Source organism: Panicum virgatum, chromosome 2K (assembly GCF_016808335.1).
Source record: "Panicum virgatum strain AP13 chromosome 2K, P.virgatum_v5, whole genome shotgun sequence".
Taxonomy (NCBI): domain Eukaryota; kingdom Viridiplantae; phylum Streptophyta; class Magnoliopsida; order Poales; family Poaceae; genus Panicum; species Panicum virgatum.
The window spans coordinates 52,253,569-52,270,356 of NC_053137.1; the positions used below are offsets into that span (position 1 = coordinate 52,253,569).

Genomic DNA, 16,788 nt, shown 5'->3' on the forward strand with positions numbered 1-16,788 from the left:
TTTCCTCGGTTACTCCAAAGGTCAAAGAGGGTTTATTTACTTTTCCGAAAGGTGGATTAGGTGGAGGGCGAATCACGAACGGTCCATATTCTTCAGGCAAAGAATCACTTTCCAGCCTCGAAAGATCAGAAGCAACCCATCCGATCGAGCAATATAATTAATTCAGAGTCACCCAGTGGACATCAGTGATAAATACAAGTCAATTTTTCATCACCTTTTTCTTTTCTCTGTAAACCCCTTCAAGAAAGAAGAAACGGAAACTAGAGAAAATCGCAAAAGCCCAGTAAAAAACAAAAGGAAGCCTACATTAAACTAGTCAAGCCCATTTTTTGGCCCAATCAAATTTCACACTGCTAATGGGCCCAGTAAGGCCCTCCCACCCCATGCCTCAGCCCTTCTTCCCGTTCGCCGGCGGGGTCGGCCCGCCGCCGCCGCCGAGCATTGCGGCGGCGGAGTCGACGTTGGTGAGGAGATACTCGTAGATCTTCTTCCTTAGCCGCTCGATCGTCTCCTCGGGAACGCCGCAACAGCCGTTAGCGGCGACGGGGGCGGTGCTTGCGGCTGTCGCCTCACCGTCCGCTTCCGAGTGCGGCGGGGTAGGAGCCTCGCTGCGCTTCCCGATCTCGCCGAGCCAGTCGTTGACGCGCTTCAGCTGCGGGAGCATCCTGGCCGCGCGCTCGCGGTCCCATGGCGCGGCCGCCGCCACGTCCGCGTCCAGGAACCGCTCCACGAAGCCGAGGAACCAGCCCCTCGACTCCTCCCCGAGCCGCCTCGCCAGCTCACCCCTCTCCTCCGCGCCTCCTCCCCTCTCCCACTCCGGCGGCGCGGGCTTCGTCGTCAGCGCCGCTGCGGCCGCCGTAGCGCCAGGGCCCGTCCTTGCCTTCCCCTTCGCTGGGGACATCCGTGACTTAGGCGACGGCGACGACTTCGTCGGCGTGGCCGCGGCCGCAGCCGGCTTCGATGACTCGTCGACGACCACCACGGCCAGCGGCGAGGAGACCGTGGCGGGGGCAGGTTTGAGGTTGTACAGGCCGAAGGCGGACAGGTCTGTAGCCAGAGCGGCGCTCACCCATGATGTTGCTCGTCTCCTGCGCTCGGCCGCGACTGCCGCAGCCTCTTCGTCGGTGGTGGAGGCCACCGTTCCGGCGTCACTGGCCGCCGAGCGGTCCGGCGACGACGCAGAGGTGGTGGTAGGCTTCGCGAGGGTGTCGGTGATCACTGTTGCCCGCGAAAGAGCGGCGTGGAGGGTGAGAAACTGCTCCACCGCCGGCTGAGGGTTCTGTTCCTCCGCCGTGGAGCTCACCTCGGCGTACGAACTGCTCGAGCCAACACAAGTTACACAAGGCAGACAAGGTCAGTGTACCAGATTACCAGAACCGGGGGGGGGGGGGGGGGGGTACAGCTAAGCATGGCATAGCGCTAGTGCTAGAGCTCTAGCTGTAAACTTCCCGACACATTTCTGTAACACGAGTTCAGCATCGAGTTGAAATCTAGACATTTTACAGAGAATTCAACACAGCAATCACATGATTAACGTGATAATATACTGGAGCTAGCAATTTAAACAAGGTATTTTTAGTAGAAGATAACAGCACGGAGCTCCTCCAAAGTACAGCAGGAGAAACTTCCTGTTTGTTCAGTGCAACATCTGTAAGCATCGTTATACAGTGCAATAGCATGGTTCACGGAGACAGTTCGATAACCAAATTTATGTTAGTTTAGTTAATCTTCTGTAAAAACATTCACAGCTAACACCTACCCTCAGATCAGAAAAAGAAGATGGGAAAGAAGGGACCACATCAGCATGGGTCTCGAGTTCCAAAAGGGAGCAACCAAGCTGGTTGATAGCATTATTGCGACATGCTGGACAGCTTGAACTGAGACATTTGGGGGCCGTTTAGTTCCTTGGGTGAAAATTTTTGGATGTCAAATCGACTGTTTGACCAGATGTCGGGAGGGCTTTTCGGATACTAATTAAAAAACTAATTTCAGAACTCACTTGGAAACCGCGAGACGAATCTTTTGAGGTCTTTGACCGCATCATTAGAACATGTGGGTTACTGTAGCACTTATGGCTAATTATGCAATAATTAGGCTTAAAAGATTCGTCTCGTCGTGTACATCCAAACTGTGTAATTAGTTTTGTTTATTTAATTATATTTAGTGCTTCATACATGTGTTTAAAGGGGAGGTGAAAATTTTTGGGAACTAAACGGCCCCTTGGACCATGAGACCAACGGGCTATATTCATGATCTTGCCCCAGTGAGGTGCAAGCAGAAACCAACCATGTGACCATGAACAGCAGGCTTTGCTAAAAGCACAGCTGATACTACGTGTCCTGGCGCCGGATCACCTGTTCTGTGTATCTAGCATGTTCGTCAGCACGGGAAGGCAATCAAGGCTGTCTACGGCCAGATGCATGTGATACCCTTGAAGGCTTAGTAAGACTTTGCCCTTGATGCATAGTTGACTCATTCCTATGAGAGGATTTCCAGAATACTGGAATAGCAGAAGATGCAGTATTTGCACTACAGTGATGTAGTTGGAGAGCACAGAAGTGCAAGTCCAACTTGGAAGTTCATATCGAGAAATTTTCTAGTTTGAATTAACTGGAGGTAGAGTACGCTGACACCACAAGGTGCCATATCTTTGCATAATTGGATAGAAGCTAGCAAATTGTGCCAGATTTCCCAATCAAATCACAAGATTCTCTCTACTATTATATTTTAATAGACAGATCATCAACCATGTAATGCCATCTAAGTGTCAACATGCCTCTATAATAGGCAGGAACGGATTGAATAGCAGAGTCATGGGGAATATATCAAACGGTATGTCGCAGTCTACCAATTAAAAAAATGTACCTAGAACTAGTTAGAAAACATACAAAACTTGTCATGATTGCAGGGCTTGTGTCCAGAAGAAAAAAGTACCTCAAACATCTGAGCAAGCTCTCCGCAGCTGAAGCTTCTTGCATGGCTTCAACAGCAGCCATTTGTGCTGATTCCCTGTACCTCAGAAGCTCCTATCACATAGGACATGGTACGCCAATTTAAAATTAAAACGCCCAGCAATGCTTGATCTTTCAAACTATTGTGCAAGCAAAAGCTTAAATACCAAACCAATTGTGTCAATGAACTTTTGCCATACCTTTCCTAGTTTGGCAAGAGATGGAGGGAGTGAAGTCCACGAAGTGCTTGCATCTGTTAGCTTTTTGCTGTTGGGAGGAATCTTGACTAAATTTGTAACATTTGAGTTGCCCAAAACCCCAGAAGTTCTCTTTACAGGAGTATGCTTCTTAACTGTTTTGTCAGCATCATCTGAAGGAGCACTTGCGGTGCTCTTCCTAGCAGCTTTCTGAATCACACTGGCATCTCTGTGTGACACTTTCTCATCCATTGGTGATTTTCGTCTAGGAGTCTGCATATTAAAAATGGACATATTATCTTTTTAACATTTTGAGGAAAATAAGTGGCAAATGCAAATGGGGGAAAAAGAAGAATGACATCACATTTCCTTGCTACGCACGATGTTATAGATGAGACACTAATAAACAGACATGATGGGATACAGGTTCTATTATTTATTGACACTGGAAATTCTAAAAGTTGAACCAGCCTCGAGAAAGTAGTGAATATCACTGATCCTTATCACATACTCAAGTTAAATGCATAGGGTGCAATTATCAATATAACCAACGGAGAGTCAATGTATTACATACCACAGGGATCTTGTTATCAGACTTCCTGTCAGGTTTCACAGTCTTTGATTCTGAATTGCCTTTTCCTTTAATATCCATGTTTCCTTCCCAGCTTCTTCTTAAGGCCTTTGGCCCTGATCCAATACTCAACACAGAGCTACTGATCGGATTACTGGCAGAGGACTTCCTCCCGGCAGTAGTAACCTTCAAAACAGAAGCAGCCTTTTCTAACAAGGAAAGCCTAGAAGATGATGCTTTTTCAGCCCCTTTTACTTTGTTTCTCTGTTTCAGATCATTAGAGAATCTGTCGAATGATGCAGGTAGAGAATAGACACTGGTTGGAGATGAAGGTGTTGACCGAGTAATAGCTGGTTTCACCTTTGATCTAACTGATTCCTTCTTACCACCAATCCCATTCAAAGCTTGTTTTGACAGTGAAGAGTTTGATTTGGTTAGCACCGGCTTCTTATTTTCCGGCCCAGTAGGCTTGCGTGATGCATTTATTTTCTCCAATTTGCTTGTTTCCTTTTCTAGAGACAAGCTGCTGGCATCCTTCAATCCATTTGATGGTTGCGTCCTCTTGCTGCCATGAAAATTCGAGGAGCTGGTTAGCACAAGATCCTCAGGTGTGCCAACACAAGCATGGCGACCAGGAACTGGCCGAACTCCTCTAAGGATGGGAACTGGAGTGGCTGCCTCTAGGCGGTCCACATGGATGAACTGACCCAACTGAATCTTGTCGCTCAAGATGAGATCATGCTGCTCCTCTGGAAGGGAAACATAGGTCGCATGGGATGAATCCGACACCTTGAGGTAGAACCCTTGATTGGTAAAAAGATCGCTCCCGGCGAGTGCTGGAACAATGCTGACAACCTGGAGGAGCGAGGACCGATGCTCTCCGGCGACTTTAACATCGGTGTTCATATGCTGCAGGAGCTTCACAAGGACACCAGGTACCAATGAAGCCATTGTCGTAACTCCTTAAGCGCATTACTCTGCACAAACCCACAATGGAATTATCAAAATAAAGGCATGGAAAAATGGAACTAGATCTGGCAGGCAGTCTGGTTATTCCTAACAAAAGTGAAACCCAACACCCCCTGAATACAATAAAGGTTGCAACTTTTTCGTGGGTGTAATGTGCAGAAACCTGGCTCACAAGGCACTGCGGATTGCATTTACTACTCATACCAAGAATCACAGGGCAATGCAAGTACGGGATGGAATCTTAAGAATGCACAGCGGCAACCAATAATTTCAAAAAGGGTACGAAGAAGAAAATCGAGCAAGAAATGCTCGGGGGCAAACATTAGTTTCAGAAAGCATACTAGGAAGAAAATTGAGCAAACCAATCCAATGGAAATGACCGAAGTGCCCAGAATCGTCCTGAAACGCGCGCGTCGGTGAAAATGCAAGAGATGACGCTGCTAGGAATGAAGGTTAGGGAGTACGTCTGGGGAGTATGTGTCTTTGCTTGTAAGGAATTGAATTGGGTCCGAACCGAAACATACTCAACAAACACCAAGAGATACTTAACAATCATGGCATCAAATTCAATGTGGGCGGCGGTGGTCCTGTCGTTTCCAAGCCAGCTTTTCTCACGACAAGAAAATCTTGAAAAGAGAGAGAGCAGTGAGAAAGTGGAAGAACATCACCAACCAAAATCTTGCGCAAAGTACTACCACTGGTGGTTGCCCTATCAATTCCGGCAACCTTAAACAACCGCCAAATTCGAAGCAAAGCGATTAGCAGAGGGGTAACAAGGAGCAGACACTTCGCAATCAACCGTCCGCTTCATTCTTCAGGCTTCAGCCCTCCAACCACATACCAGCAAAGAGAAATCTTCCAGGGGAATTCGGTCCCTGGCGTGGCAAGCGCTGGAACAGGAAAGGGGAGGGAGAAACCTCGGAACGCGGGGGGGGGGGGGGGGGGGGGGACCACTGATTAGCATCACGACACGAGGAATCGGAGGAAGAAAGCGAACCTCTCAGCGGAACTCCAGGCGCCAAAGCGGTCACTCCGCCGCCGCCGCTCTCTTCCAAGGAGGAGCAGCCGGGGGAACCCGGTGCGCTGGGGCGGGGTTGTCCTTCCGCCGGCACCACTCGCGCCGGGACACTCGGCGCGCAGCTCCGCCCACCGCTGCTTCGCTGAGGAGCCGAGACGGGACCCCGGAAGGCGCAGCGGCGGCACTTGTGGGCTTGTGGCCGCGGCCTTGTAGGAGCTGGAGCGCGGGGCAGGGCGCGACGGCGCAGAGGGAGGGGGCGCGGCGCGGCTGCCCCCTCGTCACATCCGAGAGAACCAACAAGTCAAGGATTCTCCTCCCGCTCCGGACCTCAGGTCTCCACTCCCTCCCTCCCTTTGGCTCGCTCCGGCCCTGGACCGCTCCGTTGGCCGCGCCTGCCCGCTCGCTCGGGAGAACCAGAGCGAGACGAGTCTCTCCCTTTCCCCTCCTCCTTGCCTGGGGTGGAGTGGAGAGATCGCAGCGAGAGAGAGAGAGAGTGGGGGGGCCAGCTAGCAGTAGTAACCGTAGCGAGCTGACAGCCTGACACACGCAAGCCAGCCCAGCCAGCGGGCGCGTCGTCGTCCACTGTGCTTGCGCGCGGAGCAGCAGGGCAGTCACCCCTCGTGGGCGGCCTGCCCTGCCTCTGCCTGCGTGGTGTGCGGTGCAGGAGGCGGCGGTAGTGGGTGACGGGGGGTGACTGGGTGGTCGTAACGGGAAATGTTGCGGTGAGCCGTTGCTTTCCTCGGGCGGGCCAGGGGCAAGCGCGCAAGCTGGAGGGGAGACGGGGAGAGCCCCCATTCTTTATTCACCCAACACCTTTACTATCCGCTCGAGGAGAAACGGAGAAAGAAACGAAGAAAAGAGAGCGAGCCTGCCTTGTGATCTTTGCCCAAATCTCGCGCGAGTTCGCTCCGCGGAATTCCGACCGGGGCAGCCGAATCCAAATCCGCGCCCCGTTGCGTTACGGGGGTGAAGCTCCTGAGCCAGCCCGGCGCTGCCAACGGCCCGGATGGAAATGATTAGCGGCGGCGATAATATAATGATGGCGACGAGGGCAGCGGAGCCGGCGAGGGATTGGCACCCCGTAACCACCCCCACCCCCCGCGTAATGCCGCGCCGGCCGGTGGATTACACGTAGTGATCATCAGTCGGTACGGCTACTAGTCGTCGACACGGGACAGAATAGTATTCTGCCTGCGTGTCCACCTGCCGTCGTCGTGCGCTGGAGCCGGCCCGGCCTGCCATTCCTTCCTTGTATAGCTCTGTTTAGTTCCTAAAAAAATTTCTATAGTACCTGTCACGTCGAATATTCGAACATATGCATGGAACATTAAATGTAGTTAAAAAATAACTAATTACACAACCTAGCTGATTAGTACGAGATGAATCTTTTAAATTTAATTAGTTTATAATTGGACATTATTTATCAAATAACAATAAAATATACTACAGTACCAAAACCCAAATTTTTTCGCGAACTAAATAGGGAGTACCCACCAACCGCTGGTGCTAGGCGCTAGCTCGTGCCGCAACGGTGAGCCATGTGCCCCAGCTTACAAGAGTTCGTTAGCCTGCTCCCGGCCAGCCAAGTGGCAGCGCGCGGTACTCGTACCTGCGTGGTCCGTCGCCACTTGTTCTCTTCCCGTTCCCCCTACCATGCCGGAGGTGGGGGGGGGGGGGGCGAAGAGTGTTGAGAACCTGGGTGCTAGCGGATTTCACGCGGAACTTCCGTTCCATACGATTTGCAGAACGATCAATGTTTCTGGCATCCAAGTCGTCGCAGGCATGTGCGCATGTCTCCAAGACTCCGACTCCCTGGCTCGGCCTAAACTCATCGAGCCGGGGGAGAGGAACTCCTGCGCTCACGAGTTGCCCCGGGCCGTGGCCCACTTACAGGGACCTGCCGAAAGGGACGGCGGCGACTGCAGCCAGCGACCGAGTGAAGGGTGCGGTCCTGCGGTTGGTGTGGATACCGTACGCCTTTCGGGCCGTTCGTGCGCGACACCTAGCTACAAACACACGGTTTGCCTTGGCCTGGCTGGCGCGGCGCGGGGCGGCCCCGACGTCCACGCTTCGCGCGCGCGCGTGGCCGTGTACAGCGTGGGGGCCCGGTCCAGGGACACGCGAGAGCGAGACGAGGTGGTTGGTTACGTGCGCGTCAGGAAGCGCGAGGTCGCCCGCGCTCGGAAGGAAGTCGGGAACCAGCCTGCAGCAGCAGCAACCAGCAATGGTGTGCTTGCTCCTGGTTGAATCATGTGACGTAGGATGACCACGCGCCAAGGATGAGACGAGATGAAACAGCAGCAGTGACAACAACAACGCAACGCCCTGCGCGCGCATCAGCAGGTCCCACGTGACGTGACGGTAGAACAAGACAAGATCCGGGCCCTGTTACCGAGCGCTTAGCCGGCAAATCTCTCGAGGGTGTGTTTAGATACCACAAAATTTCCAAACTTTCCATCACATTCTCTATCACATCGAAACATTAAATATAACAAATGATCCATGCATAGAGTACTAAATGTAGTTAAATAAAAATAATAATTACATAATTTTGATGTACGTTGCGAGACGAATCTTTTGAGCCTAGTTAAATCATGATAGGACAATATTTACAACAAACAAAAAAAATACTACAATAACCGATGTGACTTCTTCTCCCACTTTTCCCATCTAAACACAGCAAGACGGGACGAGGGAGCGCCTGAGCCCAAGCAAGCCGGTCGGGAACTAAACTAAGGGCCCGTTTAGTTTCCAAAAATTTTCACATAAAAATGTAATTAAATAACAAAGCTAATTACATAGTTTGGATGTACACGACGAGACGAATCTTTTGAGCCTAATTAAGGTATCATTAGACATAAATGCTACAGTAACCCACATGTGCTAATGATGCGGTCAAAGTCCTCAAAAGATTCGTCTTGCGGTTTTCAAGTGAGTTCTGAAATTAGTTTTTTAATTAGTATTCGAAAAACCCTCCCGACATCTGGTCAAACGCTAATGTGACACTCAAAATTTGCCCCTAACCCCGTACGGTACGGCCCGGTGGGAGGGGGGAGGCCGTATGGTTCTGGATAGAAAACGGTCGCCTTTCTGCTCCGCCCATGCCCCTAACCCCGTACGGTACGGCCCGGTGGGAGGGGGGAGGCCGTATGGTTCTGGATAGAAAACGGTCGCCTTTCTGCTCCGCCCATGCCCGCCGCCACCGTATCGCCACCAGTGTTGCAACAGCGTGGTGCTTGTCCGCACTCGTTTGCACTCTAGGCAAGGCGGCAGATTCCTTCTTGCTCGAGACGAGATGCCAATATCCTATGGCCCTACTACTAGGGCTTTGTTTAGTTGCGTAAAGATTTGGGTGTAAAACACTGTAGCACTTTCGTTTGTATTTGATAATTATTGTCCCGTCATGAGTTAACTAGGCTCAAAAGATTCGTCTCGCAAATTACAATCTAACTGTGTAATTAGTTATTTTATTTAGCTACATTTAATACTTCATGCATGTGTTGAAACATTCGATGTGATAGGAAATCTTGTAAAATTTTGGAATTTTGAAGGGAACTAAACAGAGCCTAGTGTTGAATGCCCTACTCAGCTAGACCTAGGCGAGCCCGTTTGTACCAGCGTTAAGACCTGTTTAGATCCGATCCCCTAAACTCCATAAACACAAAAAAAAACATCATATCAAATATTTCGACACATACATAGAGTACTAAATGAAGTCTATTTACAAAACTTTTTGCATAGATGAGCTGTAAATTGCGAGACGAATCTAATGAGCCTACTTAATCCATGATTTGTAACAGTAATGCTACAGTAACCATCCGCTAATTATAGATTAGTTAGCATCATTAGATTCGTCTCGTAATTTACAACCCATCTGTGCAAAAAAAATTATAAATAGACTTCATTTAATACTTCAAATTAGTAAGATTCCTTTGAAAAAATTTGCAACGAAACTAACCACTGCCTAAGATACAAAGGCCTTGATTGGTTAGGGGTGAAAAAAAATTCATAATTTTTTCTCTTTTAATCACTAATTAGAGATATTAAATAAAGTCTAATTACAAAACAACATCCACAATTATGATACTGTAGCATGTATTGTAGCTAATAAGCCCTTTGACTGTATGATTAGATGATGATTATGGGCAGTTACTGTAGTATCACTATAGCAATTATGGTGGAACTTGGCTCATTAGATTCGTTTCGAAAAGTTACACCCATCCGTGAAAAAATTTCGTAAATAAACTTTATTTAGTACTTCATGCATACAAAAAACATGGCCAAAATCAAAAGGCTAAACATTCTGTTGTAGTAGATGCAGACTTGTAGAGTAGTACTCCTAGATTAAGGCTGAACAAGGCAACAAGCAAAAACTATGCTCGGACTCGCTCCACTATATGTTCCTGAATTTCATTGTGCTGGCACACCGGATGGGTTGTAAAGGTAAGGTCAAAACAGTCGCATTCGAATTCCCGTTTCTCCATTACGGCGCGAACTATAAAGCTGTGTTTAGATACTGCGAAATCTTGCAAAATTGGCAGTGCAGTGAACTGTAGCATTTTTCGTTTGTTTGTGGTAAATATTATCCTACTATAGGGTAACTAGGCTCAAAAGATTCGTCTCGAAATGTACATCTAAATTGTGAAATTAGTTATTTTATTTACCTACATTTCATACTTCATGCATGCGTCTTTTGTTACATTTAATGATTCCATGTTATGTGAATTTTGGAAATTTTGGAGTAATTTGGGAAACTAAACACAGCCTAAGTTGGGTCCCAGAGTGTATCAGCATTGCTGTGTGGTCCAACCGTCCAAGCTTCTGGCCAGATGTACGTCGTGCTAATGTGGTAGGCTGGTAGCAGGAGCCCTGGCGCTGGTACAAAGTACTACAAACTACAGAGGCACGAGGACGAGTCCAAGGTCCAACAACTGTCCAAGCTCGGGTGGTGCCGGTCAACAGGCCATGATGGCCTGGACCCTGGGCCTGGAGTGAGTTTGGCCGCGAGAGGGTGTGTTTAGTTCCGCTCCGTAAACGTAAAACAACCGTAAACACATTAAAATAAAAAAAATTTTACTAATTTGAAGTACTAAATGAAGTCTATTTATAAAACTTTTTGCATGGATAGGCTGTAAATCGCAAAACGAATCTAATGAGCCTACTTAATCCATAATTCGCAATAGTGATGCTACAATAACCATTCGCTAATTATTGATTAATCATGAATTAATTAGCATCATTAGATTCGTCTCGCGATTTACAACCCATCTGTGCAAAAAGTTTTGTGAAAAGACTTCATTTAGTGCTTCAAATTGAGAAGATTCGAAACGCAATTTTTTTTGCGTTTACACCCTACCGAACTAAACACGGCCTCTATAAATTTGTAAACACAAAAAAAAAACATCACATCGAATATTTCAATACATGCATGAAGTACTAAATGAAGTTTATTTATAAAACTTTTTGCATGGACGGGTTGTAAATCGCGAGACGAATCTAATGAGCCTAATTAATTCGTGATTTGCAATAGTGATGCTACAGTAACCATCCGCTAATTATTAATTAATTATGGATTAATTAGTATTATTAGATTTGTCTCGCGATTTACAACCCATCTGTGCAAAAAGTTTTATAAATAGACTTCATTTAGTACTTCAAATTAGTAAAAATCAATCGCAACAAATTTTTGCGTTCCAACTAAATACGGCCTTTATGTTATGGCTCTGAACTGCTAACGGCCAGTGACCGAAAGGAGCACGCGGTACGTTGACGCTCAAGCTACCGAAAGGAGCAACTCGAAGCAAGGATCTCTCGCCTTTCCTCTCCTCGTCTGAACGTGGACAGCCGACGACTGAACAACGCGTCGTGCTTGCAATTGGTGATGCGATGCGACTGGCCCAGCACTAGACCTGGCCGGAATGGCCGAGCGCCCTGGGCCACCCCGTCCGCTGGCGTCGAGCCGTCGGCTTCGAGCACATGGAGTGATCAGTGCTGCGCTGTGCTGGCCGGCTGCCGGCGTCGGCGCACGCGACCGGGAGCGGGCCGCCTGCTGCGCGCGCGAGGCTTCAATGCCGCCGCGGCCGGGAACGGGCCCGGAGCCAGAGATCCAGGCTGAGACGTGTCTCGTGTTTCCCACAACGGATTGGGCCATCGCGTTATCTGCGGGCGCTGGCATTCCTGCGGTCCTGCCCGGTATGGTTCACTATGCTCTTGTACTCATGTTTAGAAAACAGCTATGCAATCTATCTCCTGTGTGTAATGCGAATGGCGAATGCCAGGCGGGCATTCTGATACACGATGCAATTTCGGCGACATGGAACCACCGGATTCCTTCAGATATCCATGTAGATCTGACGCATGGAAAATACATCACAACTGTTACAACGGTATCGACCTCAACAGTAAAAGGTATCACGGATGAGAGAAATCAGTATAGATACGGTCATCTGAGTGGGACGGGATTGGTCTCCCCGGTCCCCGCACACAAAACTGGCGATAATATTAATCCATGGCGAAGTCGACATTGTTCACAGGCCAAAAGTTTCTCAAAATTCAGAGGACTTCTGATGCTGGCAAGAAAAAGCTTCCCGCTACACCACCATCTCTCTCTTGCTTGAGTCTTCAGACTTGTTGGACAGTCAAACCTACACAGATAACGGATGTATCAGTCGCAGAATTTACTTGCATAGAGACTCTTAATAGCAGCATATCAGAACCGAAGCAATGATGAACTAGACATTCTGATCTAAAAAGGGAGAAGTGCAAAGAAAGCATATTTTTGCCTTCATGTTCTCCAAAACAAAGGTACATTCAAGATCCCATTAGCCAATACACCCGCAAGTTTAATATTATAGATTTAACTCAAATTCACCACGGCATGGGAATAAAACTTTGTATTCAAGGTGTATAATCATATCCCTTAGGTTCCATATCAGTACTCTCCCATCACTGATTAAACTACTCAAATGTATCCAAGGAAAGGATTCATTGACAAGATTAATAGATGAGGATATGGTTTGATGTTAACATCAATCCAAAAAAAATCTCTTAAATAAACATCATGATCGTTGGGACAAAATTGAGACCACAGAAAGAATGCGATTAAGACAGTAAATTTACAAGGCCGCCAGAAGATTCAATTTTGTGAAAGGTAAAAGCAATCATCAGCGGGAGACACCTCAACATGGTCAATCAAAGTGAGGTTACATAAATAATGCTGTGCTAACCTGGGGGGAGGGATTGCTTCAACTTGTTAGCCTTCTCCGCGTCGAAGACACAGAGGGTGTACAGGTACTTGGAGCAGCGCACCTTGAACTTCACAACATCTTTGCTCCTCTTGATTTTCACAGAGCGAGCATCCTTCCTTCTAGCAGTAAGGAGGAAGTCCTTGATTTCATGGATCTGCTTCGGCTGCAGCAACAAGTAGTAGTATGATCAGAGGATGGCGAACAATAGTAACTGTTCAGACAGCAGAGTGTAAGTAACTAAGCACAAGTGAGCAAAAGCTAACATCTGATAGTGCGTACAGTCTAAAAGAATAAACGTAGCACTAGCATACTAAAAGATTAAACATACATTCAAATCTGATTGCATTTCAATGCAGAAACATGATTTCACAGTTGTAATGAACACATAGTATGAAAACAAGCTGAAATGATTGCGATAACTTTATACTTAAAGAGAAAGTTTGCACAAATACTCAATACTCACTCAGACCAACTACTTTTCGTTTCTCGCTACAGGTGATTCAATTCCATACTCATCACATTTATTAAAAGCATAACCATAATTAAATTACATCTGGACATCTGGTTCATTAAGTGTTGGAGAACTCAATGCGTTCACATAGTACTGCATCTATGTGGAACGAAGTTCAGAACAACAGTTCATTCGAAATTCTACTTTGCCAAGCAAAACTAAAGTTTACTCACCAGTAAGATTAAGCATGGATCAAGTTTTATTTTTAGTTAATCAACTTTGTGTATAATTGTATACTGTTTTGCTCCAGTATCAGTGACCTAACTAGCAGTTTTCATACAACCACCACAAGCCATCTAACAAAAGGTAACTTGAAACTGAAACTACATGTATCCAACATGAAGATATCCAGTCTCAGCAACCTTAGCGTAGTTCCTGAGAAACTATGCTTAGATGCATTGAAATGGCACACAACTACGCCTAAGATAATGTAGCAACCGACTTGCCGACCCAAACAAACAGGCGGACACGAAACACTCCCAATTGAATCCACCATTGTACAATCCGCCCACATTTCAAATTCCTTCCCCCAACACACAATTATCTAACGATACAATGCCCAGAGACAAATCTCTCACATAGAAGTAACTGGTCAATCGAAAGAGGCAAGATTTGAGCCACTCCTACGTCAGAAAGCACGGATCCTTGTTGAAAGGATCTTGGTGATGCTTAGAGGGAGGGGGTGTGAATAGGCGAACCTGTGAAAAACCTAAAAAATTCTTCGCAGTGGATTAGTCTGTCGGAACTTCCGACCCTGTGAGGGGAGTTCCGATGTACGGAACTTCCTACACTGTGAAGGAACTTCCGACGAGAGTAAGAATTTGAACGAATTACAAGTTTCAAGGAGAACCTAGGAAAAGTGTTTGAATCAAAAGTTCACCAGTAGTTCCTACTTCCAAGAGTAACCTGCAAGTGGTCTAGCACAAAGGAACACTCCACAAAAATAGATCGGGACAAAACGAGCTCAAGGTCAACAAGAAAGAGATATAAACAATAAGAACAAGAGACACTCGATTTGTTTCCCGAAGTTCACATCCAAAAGGTGCTACGTCTCCGTTGAGGAAGAATTCAAGAGACGACGCTCAAGAACCCCTATGTTCCTCCCTAAGAGCGAGATCACCTCTCAAGCCCAAGGTCACTTACTATGAGATGTTGTAGTACAAACTTCCCGGGGCGCACACACGAGAGGACGCTCCACGGGCGACGCCTAACCGTCTAGAAGCAAGCTTCAAGAGTAACAAACGCGAATCGATAGGAGAAGATGCTTCTAGTGCTCTTGAGATGGGATTGGCTGCTCACACAAGTCAAATGCTCAAGCTCACACTCAAATATTGCTCTCACCCAAGCCCTAGCTCAAATCCTCATAAAGTTTAGCTCTTGGAAGGATTGGGGAGAAGTTTTGGAAGCTCTAGAGTGTGTTTAGTTCGCGGAGGCAGCAACAAATGAGTGAGGGGGCCGAAGGGGTATCTATATACCCGCGGCCCAAAAACTAGTCGTTGCTGTGCTGTTAATGTGTTTGTCGGAACTTCCGACACCATATCGGAACTCCCAACGAAAATAAAACCCATTGGCCGAGCACCCTCGGTCGGAGGTAGCGTTAAACTTGTGAGGGGGGTCGGAACTTCCGACCCCATATCGGAACTCCCAACAAAATTAAATCCCCAGGTCGAGGACCCTCGGATGGAGATAACAGCGAACTTCTAGTGAGGGTCGGAACTTCCGACCCCATGAGGGGACTTCCGACCTATACAAAAACTGTAGATTTAAGTGCTCATGTGAGTGCTTCGTGTCTCTCAAGTTTATGTTAGCATCTCAAGGGCACTTTGGCATCTTCAACCTGACTTTTCGCATCCCTCTCAATAGTACAGTGTTTTCTATACTCAAATTCAAAATAGAAATTTATAAAGGATCTTCAATGTAGCTCTAAACACCATCTCAATAGCAAATATGACGTCGTTCATTGCTCTTTTGCATTTCAATGATTTTTGAACCTGCTCATCACTTGATAAACACATTAGCTCCTTAATTGTGCATGTCATTAACACCAAAACCAACATAGGGGGCCAAATGCACTTTCACTTGTCACATCGCACGAGGCATTGAAAAACTAGTGGACTACCTAGCTAAATCGAAATGGGAACGAAGGTAGCGAGCTCACCATCTTTCCTCGTGGACTGGTAATCGCGGCGGCGGAGCGTCCAGGGATGCCACTGTGGCGGCGCGCGGAGAGGGAGAGTCTATTTATACGGGTAGAGAGAAACCCTATCTGTGGGTATTGGGGTTTCCAAAAATGCCCCGCGGGGGTGGGGAGTGTTCCCATGGGGACGCGACAAGTGGGCCACTTTTATACCACGTAAGCATTTCAGTCCATCGTAAGCCTACTCGTACTGACGGCCGCTACCGCAATCTGCAGGACGTGGATAACGTTTTGACGCCGCACCGGCATCGGCTACGTGTCCTAAATCGAGTTGAGCAGACCGGCGCGCGTCCTCCAAACCAAACAGAGTCGCGAGCAAAAGCTACGCCTGCGTCGGCCCCACCTCACCTCCATCCGCGCCACACGCGCTGCCGCTCTGCATTGTCGCGGCCGCACTCCCAACGCTGCTTTGTGGTACTCGCCTACTCAGAAGCAACCGCTACGCCCTGCCATGGCCGTCGCCGCCATGGACTCGAACAATTAGAGAGAGAGAGAGACATCGTAGACCTGCATGGACACCGCCGCCGCCAGGGCCCCCGAGAGAGAACCGCTACCGTGGACCCGTCATAGCCGCCGCCAGGAGGGACCTGCGTGGGTTTTTGCCTCCGGCCCTGCCATGGCTCCACGTGGATATGGTCGCCACCGCCATGGCCCTACGCAGATCCGGTCGTCGCCGCCATGTCCACCACGAGGAGCTGGTGTGGAATGGGAGGCGGAGAAGGCGAAGCCGCCAAGGGGAGGGATGAGAGGTGTGCCGATGACCGGTGCGAGGAGAGAGGACGGGCGCGCGCCGCTGGTGGGGCCGACGTAGGGAGGGGTGAGATATGGGAGTACTCAAGATATGGCCGGGTTGCGAGATGCGGCACGGGAGGTGACATCGAGAAGCAGAGACAGAGGTGCGGTGGAGGTGAGGTGAGGCTGACCGCCCAGCCATGTCTAGGCGCTGATCGTTGGGCTCGAGCTGAGGGCTTCTCGTACAGCTCACGCACGGAGGCGGTTGCGCTGACTGGGACAGGATCAGGAGGAGAGGCAAGGGTAGGGGGAGTGGAGGTAGACGGGCTATGGGGGTTGGAGGAGGAGAGGAGGAAGCGAAGGGACGGGTCCTGCACTGTCGAGGAGGGGCAACA

The 16,788-nt window shown here is 48.4% G+C and overlaps 1 protein-coding gene across 3 annotated transcripts; it reads right to left on the bottom strand.

Annotated features, from left to right (window-relative positions):
• Window positions 1–123: 123 nt before the first annotated feature.
• LOC120684086 (proteoglycan 4-like) lies at window positions 124–6,362 on the bottom strand. 3 transcript variants are annotated; one of them, XM_039966176.1, is made up of 5 exons: window positions 5,686–6,362; window positions 3,723–4,696; window positions 3,152–3,421; window positions 2,935–3,026; window positions 124–1,316 (listed from the first exon to the last, which is right to left on the bottom strand). In XM_039966176.1, the coding sequence occupies exons 2-5, from the start codon at window positions 4,668–4,670 to the stop codon at window positions 389–391; spliced, it is 2,238 nt and encodes a 745-aa protein (XP_039822110.1). In that variant the 5' UTR covers window positions 4,671–4,696; window positions 5,686–6,362; the 3' UTR covers window positions 124–388. The 3 variants fall into 3 exon arrangements, with proteins under 3 accessions (XP_039822110.1, XP_039822111.1, XP_039822112.1); XM_039966177.1 differs by lacking the exon at window positions 5,686–6,362 and adding an exon at window positions 5,361–5,533; XM_039966178.1 differs by lacking the exon at window positions 5,686–6,362 and adding an exon at window positions 5,030–5,202.
• Between the last annotated feature and the right edge of the window lie 10,426 nt (window positions 6,363–16,788).

What these genes read in the sequence shown, in the direction of transcription:
- LOC120684086 (XM_039966176.1), bottom strand. Translation starts at nt 4,670, where the DNA reads ATGGCTTCATTGGTACCTGGTGTCCTTGTGAAGCTCCTGCAGCATATG. An exon ending in CTGATAACAAGATCCCTGTG is followed by an intron (nt 3,422 to 3,722) that starts GTATGTAATACA and finishes TTTAATATGCAG; the next exon opens with ACTCCTAGACGAAAATCACC. An exon ending in AGCTTGCTCAGATGTTTGAG is followed by an intron (nt 1,317 to 2,934) that starts GTACTTTTTTCT and finishes TGGCTCGAGCAG; the next exon opens with TTCGTACGCCGAGGTGAGCT.